The 9,050-nt window shown below is 32.2% G+C and overlaps 1 protein-coding gene across 2 annotated transcripts; it reads left to right on the top strand.

Annotated features, from left to right (window-relative positions):
- Positions 1-5,091: 5,091 nt before the first annotated feature.
- Positions 5,092-8,217, top strand: LOC112764467 (mitogen-activated protein kinase homolog NTF3). Of its 2 annotated transcripts, none has more exons than XM_025810092.3 (3): positions 5,092-5,606; positions 6,098-6,534; positions 7,176-8,217. In XM_025810092.3, exons 2-3 carry the CDS (start codon positions 6,112-6,114, stop codon positions 7,869-7,871), a joined length of 1,119 nt encoding a protein of 372 aa, XP_025665877.1. In that variant the 5' UTR covers positions 5,092-5,606; positions 6,098-6,111; the 3' UTR covers positions 7,872-8,217. The 2 variants fall into 2 exon arrangements, with proteins under 2 accessions (XP_025665877.1, XP_025665878.1); XM_025810093.3 differs by having other exon boundaries at positions 5,207-5,606; positions 6,109-6,534.
- The last annotated feature ends 833 nt before the right edge of the window (positions 8,218-9,050 follow it).

The following is a 9,050-nucleotide window of genomic DNA, read 5'->3' as shown; positions in this document are numbered from 1 at the left end:
AGAGATCCCTCAACATCAATGATCTTCTCCTTTAAATACTAATTTAATAATTACTAGGTCTAAAAAGATATTAATTTTAATTAAAAATTACAAACAGAAAATAAAATAAGCTTAAGAGGTGTTAAATCTACTTGGAGGCCCAATAAATGAATGATGTGGGCTGAGGACTGGTGTTCAACGCCAATATGGGCATTGAACGCGCATAGGAGGGTGAAACGATGCTGGCTTTGTCCTGCTTCTGGCGTTTAACGCCAATAACGCCAGGCTTTGCTCCCTCTAGGGCGTTTGAATGCTAAGCTTCACGTTCAACGCCAGTTTTGGGTAGTGATTCCAGAAGAAAAGTATAGACTATTATATATTGTTGGAAAGCTCTGGAAATTAGCTTTCTAACGCCGTTAATACTGCTTCAATTGGATCTCTATAGCTAAAGTTATGCTTGTTGGAATGCATGGAGGTCAGGGTTGACAACATCTTCTATCTCTTCTTTGCTGTTGCACAGAACTTTGCCAAATTCACCCAAAATTTACCTAAAAATCATAGAAATACCACAAAAACTCAAAATAACATTCAAAGATAAATTTTACACTAAAACATACTAAAACTTAATAAAATCTAACTAAAAACACCTAGAAAATATAATGAAAAAGAGTATAAGATGCTCACGCATTAATTGGTGTACATGCATGCAATACTTGATTAATTATAAGCTTCCATTGGCTTCATTGCATGCTTAATTGATTCATGCATAACATCTTCCTTCCATTAATTGGCGTAGTACGCCAATCTCATTAACACATGCATCATCATATTATTAGTGCCACATGCATGCTTTTTTTATTAGCACATGCTTCATTCATTCATCATATTAATCACGCCAATTGCATTATATGCTCACTTCATTATATACTTCATTTGGCTTCATGCATGCTTCTTGCATTATACGATTCAGGATAATAAAATATGCTTGCCTTCCTTAGATTCACATTGATAACATGCATGACTTTTATTTGCTTTATTCATTAACGTATGATTCATTTGGTTTCATTATTCATTGGCATTAATGGCGCCAAATCATGCATGCCCTTGGCACGTTTCAAGGCCATGCTTTCAAAAGTGTGGCCTAAAACTCAAAAGCGTGGCCTAAGGTTTTTAAGTCTGTTTTGTATTTTTTTTTTTTTATTATTTTCTACAGAATTCATCAATTTAAAAGGATCAAAGTAATATACACAAAATTTTAAGGAATCTCTGCTCCAGCATCGTCACTATTTGCTCTATTCAGGGTTGTATACGTGTTCATGGAGTAAGTTTGGTGTGCTACACTAAATTTGCATCCCACTGGATACTTGACCTAGTCCACATAGATTGTATCACACTAAGTTTGGTGTTCTCACAACAAGTTTGGTGTTGCCACATGCACCATGCAAATACAGTAACAACCTCATTATTTTACTTTATTTTGGCTTCCATTTCATTCTGTTTTGATTTGGTTTCTTTTAATTGAATAAGCCTCGGCATTAACAGAATTCTTTCACTTGATAATCATGTTTCCATTACCATAACTTCTTCTTTTCTTTGATGCTTGAGAGAAACCAAAGGCTCAAATTAAAAGGCTGTGAGTACCACTGACTAATGAAATTAAAATAAAAATAAGCTCAAAGAGCACCTTAGTCAAGTGCTTGTAGTGCTTATGTATCAAGCCAAAAGTTTGAAAACAAAGCATTTAGAGTCACGGTTAAACTCAAGGTGCAAAGCACCCCCCTAAAGTGAGAAAGCTAAAGGCTCTGAGCACCAATGGTGGGGAAGAATAAAAAGACAAAATAAGCTCAAAGAGCTCCTCAATTATGTGCTTGTGGTGTTTTTATGTCGAGTAAAAGCTTGAAATAAAGCATTTAGAGTCACGACTAGGCTCAAGGTGCAAAGCACCCAATGAACTTAAATGATAGAAAGAAAGTGAATAAGCTTGCTTCAAGGTGATGATTCAAAGAAGGATTCTATAATCTAATCTGGATATAACCTTAAAATATTATAGTCAATTGTGTTGAATTGTGCATAAGTAAAACAGGTAACCAAACTCATTTAGATTGCAATCCATTACCCCTGTATCATAAGGTTAAGCAATTTGGATTAAGATGATTCTTTGCTTACTTGAGGACAAGCAAGATGTTAAGTTTGGTATTGTGATGCATCCACATCTTTAGTGTTTTTCCATATAGATTTTAATTGATTTAATAAGAATTTCTGTAAATAATCAATGAATTTAAGGTTAGAATGAACATTACTTTAATTAGTTGAAATTCATTAATTACAAAAAATTTTAGAAAGAAAACAGAAAGGAGGATGGAGAGCATAAAACAAAAAGCTCCCTATGACAAAACAGAAAGCTCTCTGTCACAAATAGAAGCTATCCTGGAAGCATAAGGGGCGTGCAACGTGAAGACCATCATGTACTACGTTATGAGGCATTTCACATGTCATGCATACGCATGTAGCGCGTGTATGCATGATCATCACTTTTCACATAGTACGCTAGAGATTTCATGTACAACACTGCAGTCACGCGTACGCATGATGCATGCGTACTCGCAATAAGATATTTTTGGGCGAGCACTCATAATGTATGCGTACGCGCAAGTTGATTTTTGCGTAGTATGTTGAATTCACCACGTACAACGCTAGGGCACATTCATAAGGCCAAATTGAAGGAAATTGGCTCACGTACAATATAGCCTAATTCACGTTGTACGTGAGCCTAACAAATTGTGTTCCAAGCCAAAATATACTTCACTTATAATGTGGTGCAAGCAATGTACTACTTGGGCTTTGGTGCTTCTCCCAAGGTTCCAATTCAAGACCATTCTTCCTCCAATTTCTCAACTTTTTGGATGATCAATCACAATTAGAAAAATATTTAATTCTGTTTTAGTTTTGATTTGTTTTTTAAGTTTGAATTTTGAATTCTATTTCTCTAGGGTTAGTATATAACGGAAGAGGGTTCTGACCTTTTCTCTTCTTCGGCAATTTGGAGTTATATTTTCTTAAGGATTTTAAGGAAGAACATGAGTTTCTAATTCTCCTCGATTAAGGTTAGGAGCTCTATTAGTTCTATGGATTAATGCAATAATTTTTCTACCTCTAATTTGTGCAATTGATTTCTTCTTAAGAAAAGGTTTTTGTTCTTCATCTTAAAAGGTTTGAATATATTGGAAAACAATTCTTCTTTTATTTGAATTTTCTTAATCTCTTAAAAAAATTGATTAATTGAATTAAGCTTAAAAACCGATTCTCATAATTCTTAAGTTTTGAAATTGGATTGATAAGTGACATAAAATCAATTAGGTTAAATTCTTTTGAATTGTGTGGCTTTATAAATCATAGACGTACTTACCTCTTTTCTTGGTTAAGTGACAAAGGGATTAGAGTTTAATTAAGTTAAAGTGAGATTGAATCACCTGGTGCGTGTTTAGATTTCAGTTTGTAAACGAGAGTTTATATAAAATTGATTTTGCAAACTTGATTTTGATGAAAAGTAAGTTTGTGTTAAAGTGATTTATATTTGGTAATCTTTATATCAAAATGGATTATAGTAAAGTAAATATTGTTTGGATTACACTACTCAAAATTTCTTTTAGATAAAAAATTACTAAAATAGACATCAATTTAAATAAATTTTTATATTATTCTATCATTTTAATTTAGATATTTAAATAGATGTTATTAATTAATTTTATAATAAAATTAATATTTACTTACTAAAATAAAAATAATATATAAAAATTGGCAAAATATATTTTTATATCAAAAGAAAAAATAATATATGAAAAATATATCAAAATATATTTTATTATATTATATTACTTATAATTTTTTAGTACTCTCGATACTCTTTTATTTAATATTATTTTAAGCTATAAATTTTAATTATTTATGACTTTATTCTTAGTTATAATTAGTTTTTTATTTACTTTGTTCTTTTTAATGAGATTAATAATTTATATTATAACAAAATTATAATAATAAATTAATATACAAGAATTACACTTACATATTTTAAAATAGTCAAACAAAAAATAATTTTTTTATAAAAATAAAAATAAAAATTTAATAAAAAAATATAATTATATATTTAAAATATTTGAATACTAAAGAGACTACAAGCAAGAAAATAAAGGGTAAAATTGATAAAAAAATAAATAAATTCAATTCTAATGTGATTTTCTAAAGGCAGAAGCTACAATTTCTAACTTCTTGTAAACGCACGTTAAGAACTTAAAAGTTAAAACTACGTTAGCGTTAAGAGAAAAAAAAAAAATATCCAAACATAAAGAGGAAGCTTTTAATGCACTCAAACGTGCTTCTCTTCTTTCTAACGCTAAACCAAACACAGCCAAAGATTAGAATTTAATTACTAATAATTTGTCATAAAAGAATTATTGCATGATTAAGGTGAAAAGTGAAAATTATTAATCCGAATGTTCTAATATCTCTTAAATTTTAACTCTCTTAATCATACACATTTTTCACACTCACTGTTTGCTTCTGTTTTTTCTTTGTTTAATTGTTGTTTGTGCTTAAAGCTTTACAAAACTCTAATTCATTGTCTGACTAGATTAATTAATCTGTTAATTCTCGTGTAATCGAGACTCATCTCACTGTGAATTATTACTTGTTAACATCCAATACACTTTCCAGTATTTTATAGATTGTAAAATCGACATCAATCATGTCAGTATCCTCACTAAATAGTTTTAGGTATACATTATTGCATGTTTTTATTTTTTTGGTACTCCACATGAGAAGAACGACTTCTTGAAAAAAAATCTAGTAGAACATTTTAAATCGTCCATTATCTAAATTTTTCATGTGTATTTAAAAAGAATTGCATGGTAACATTGTACCTACATTTTCTTAACAGGATGAATCTACCAAATCCATCTAGATATTAAAATACACTATTACACATTAAAATTCCAAAAATGATTCAATACAAGATCAGGTTGAATCACGGCCATATCTAAAGATAATAACTAATTAATATGTATCATATTAAATAGATTAAATGATTTTAAATGGTGATCACCTTAATTTTTTTATGAGAAAACAAACAAAAAAAGATGTCGCCCATCACTAGTACTCGAGTAGGACGAAAAGAAGGATGATGGTAGAAACAAGGAGATTAATAAATACACTACGCTCGGAATAAATAAATAAATAAATAAATAACTAAATAAATAAGAAGAAATATCATATCATGAGGCTTGGCTAGGTGGGGGTGCTAGGTGTGGCTATCGGAGGAAATCTCGGGTATTACTTTCTTGTGTGTCTTTTTGAGAGAGAGAAAGAGAGATGCAATTCCAAATATTGCCGACAACATGAAGAATCTTGATCGCTGAAAAAACCTATGCATTCCCGAAGAGAGAGATCCAACACAAGCTTCTTTCTGCATTCAATTCAAACATGTTACTATATAATTATCTGCTTTTGCACTCAGCTTCACTGTCCAATTCTCTCGTTCCAACCCCTTCTCTGATAATTCCAGCTTGATGACCCCGATTTCGACAACACCAACCATACAAGGATAAAGCTTTCTTTCTTTTCACATAAAAAAGGTAACTTCCTCCTTTTTTTTCTTTTACTTTTCCATATGCGTTTCCAAATTGTTGCTGTTGTGTTTTCCTTTCATTCTTTCTTGTTTCTGCCTCTGCTCTTAATCGTGACACTTGCTACAAATTTGTGTTTCGTCATATAGTTTTAAGAAAAAATGAAATTAAAACTTTTTATTCGGATCTTGGTGCTTTAATTTTTATGCACACTCACTCTCACGTTGAATTGCATCCACTTGTTACCCTTATTGGTGAAACCACATGCTGCCTGCCGCTGCTTTCAAAAAAATTGGGATTCAGAGGTTGTTAATCATTGCTAGATGTTAATAGTAACAAGGATAGTACTGTTCTACTGTCTTTTTCGTTTAATCGCTTTAAAAATTGGATATAAGGATTACTTAATAGATAATAGTAAGATGAACTTAGAATCATGACAGCATAAAATAAATAAAATCTAAAACTTTGATTATACTTTCTGAATTGTGAGGTGGCTGCAGTTAATTTGCAGGGAATGGCAACTCAGGTTGAGTCTCCAAATGGGATCAAGATTGAAGGGAAGCATTATTATTCCATGTGGCAAACCCTTTTCGAGATTGACACGAAATATGTCCCCATCAAACCTATTGGCCGAGGAGCATACGGAATTGTTTGCTCTTCTGTGAATAGAGAGACCAATGAGAAAGTTGCAATCAAGAAGATACAGAACGCCTTCGAAAATCGCATTGATGCGCTGAGAACTCTGCGTGAACTGAAGCTTCTTCGGCACCTTCACCATGAAAATGTAATTGCTTTAAGAGACATCATGATGCCTACTAACAAGAGCAATTTTAAGGATGTCTATCTGGTGTATGAACTCATGGATACAGATCTGCATCAAATTATTAAGTCTTCTCAAGCATTATCTAACGATCACTGTCAATATTTCCTCTTTCAGGTATGAATCTTTGACTCGCATCTAGACTAACTTAGTGTTACCTAGATTATTTTTTTTATCAATAATAGATATAATTTTTTTAGTAGAAGTACATAAAGAGTACATAGTATATAAGGTATAATAACTCAACAAATTTTTTTGGGAAAAAAATAAGTTTTTATCATTTTGAATAGAATGAAAAATCTCCTTAAAAAAATATTTGTTGAGTTATTACACCTTATATACTATGTATTCCTTATGTACTCCCACTAAAAAAATTACAATGGTAAGCTTATATATATTATTGATAAAAAAAATAATCTAGGGAACACTCAGTATGAACAATGAACAATTATTCATATTAGTTTACTAGTATGCATGTTTAGTATTCTAGAGTCGAAACTGAGCATCATATCATGCTTATGGAGCTCATTTGCAAGTGATTGTGATAGTCCAGCAGTGTTTAATTCTGCTGCTTTTTCAGTTTACTTCTCTGCCTATTTTCTCCCTTGATTTCTTGTGAACCTATTGTTCTTCCGTAAAGAACTTGTCAATCATGTGTGGCACATTTGTAAGGCTCGCCAAAGTTATAAATTAATTCTAGTAATTTGTCTTGCTTAGCTGATTATTGCATTTACCAACTGAGAAGTTCTTGGTTGCAGTTGCTTCGGGGCTTAAAATATCTTCACTCGGCCAACATTCTTCATCGTGACCTGAAACCCGGGAATCTTCTGATCAATGCAAATTGTGATCTAAAAATATGTGATTTTGGTTTAGCACGCACCAACAGCAGCAAGGACCAGTTTATGACTGAGTATGTTGTCACCCGATGGTATAGAGCTCCAGAGCTCCTACTCTGCTGCGACAACTATGGGACGTCTATTGATGTTTGGTCTGTGGGGTGCATCTTTGCAGAGCTTCTTGGACGGAAGCCTATTTTCCCAGGTTCGGAATGTCTCAACCAGCTAAAACTGATTATCAACATCCTTGGCAGTCAAAGGGAGGAAGACATCGAATTCATCGATAATCCAAAGGCAAAGAAGTTCATCAAATCTCTTCCATATTCTCCGGCAACCCCCTTTTCCCGACTCTACCCACAAGCCCCCCCATTGGCAATCGATCTGCTGGCCAAGATGCTTGTTTTTGATCCAACTAAGAGAATCAGCGTCGCTGAAGCGCTGCAACACCCTTACATGGCCCCTTTGTATGATCCTAATTCTGATGCCCCTGCCATCATTCCGATTGATCTTGACATCGATGAGGATCTTGGAGAGGAGATGATTAGGGAGATGATATGGAGGGAAATGCTTCATTATCATGCTGAATCTGCTATGGGAAATGCACCCTTGTGCTCATAATATTGAATCTTGGTACTTCTTTGGTCGTTTTCTCTTGTTGGTGCTTAAGACAGTTCTAATAACATAGGTTGCTTTAAAATAACTAGAAGGGCAAAGTCATCATTGAGCTCAATACATGTTCAGCTTGCTTCCAGTTAGTAACTAGAAAGGATTTCTCATAAAGGTTGTTTTTGTCTTGAGCTCTTTTTTCTTCTTTTTTTTTTTTTTTTGTTTTTAAATCAATCATAGTTGCTTCGTTTGAGTTGTGTACATATGTCTTGTGTCTTCAGAACCACTTTGTAAATTCAGTCTTGATGTTTATGAATAATGTATTATTATGATATATAATGTGTGCTTCTTCTCTGTATGTGATGCCTCATTAGATGCTGTTCTTGTTATTTATTTTTCTTAAACAAGGTTAGTGTATCAAAATACAAGATTAGTGCCATGCTTTGTTTAGCTTTAACCACCCAAAATTGGAAGCAAAACAAGCTTTGGTCATGGCTTCTTTTCTCACAAAACATTAACAAGAGGCTTAAAAACAACTCATCAATTACTTTATGATAGTTAAAACTCAAGACTTATCTTCTCAGTTTTTGAAGTTTACAAGCCGACAGTGTTTTTTTAATTTTTATATGAATATGGATTTGCTTGAGATTTTACATAGGAGTTAGGCATCGGTGGTTTCAAGTTCCAAAACGTATTGAAAGCAACTCATCCAAGTTTCTTTTTCAAAAACCCTAGAAATTAAATAAATATTGAATTTTTTTTCCCCTCCATGAGGAGGAAAGTACAACTCTTCAATATAGACAATCTTGCGTGCGTTGCAGACAATGAATCTGGGAAAGATATTTTGTCCATAAAGGCATAGAGTGAGTGGCGGTAGGAGAAACACTGCATAGATTTTACACTAAATAGTTACATCAATGAAAAAATTAAAAAATCATTCAATGAAAAATATATAAAGTTTTTTACTTTATTTAAAAAATACTTTTACTATTTTCTTTATGATATCTATACTTATCTTTTATGGATGTTTTGGATATATTTTTATAAATCTGGAACGAAAATTCAATGAGAAAAACTGTTTATTCATGGAAATATTTTTAGATTCAAAAAACTTTTAGATTTATTCAGAGATGAAGAGATGATACTTTTTGTGTTACAGCACTTTTTGTATAGAATAAAAAACAAAAGAGA

The sequence above is a fragment of the Arachis hypogaea genome, chromosome 17, assembly GCF_003086295.3.
Source record: "Arachis hypogaea cultivar Tifrunner chromosome 17, arahy.Tifrunner.gnm2.J5K5, whole genome shotgun sequence".
Lineage (NCBI taxonomy): Eukaryota > Viridiplantae > Streptophyta > Magnoliopsida > Fabales > Fabaceae > Arachis > Arachis hypogaea.
Note: the sequence above shows the minus strand (reverse complement) of the source record. Positions and strands in the feature narration are given on the sequence as shown.

Excerpts from the sequence above, each read along its gene's own strand:
- LOC112764467 (XM_025810092.3), top strand. The coding sequence starts at position 6,112 with ATGGCAACTCAGGTTGAGTCTCCAAATGGGATCAAGATTGAAGGGAAG. Across the intron at positions 6,535-7,175 it reads GTCAATATTTCCTCTTTCAG|TTGCTTCGGGGCTTAAAATA; the intron begins GTATGAATCTTT and ends TCTTGGTTGCAG.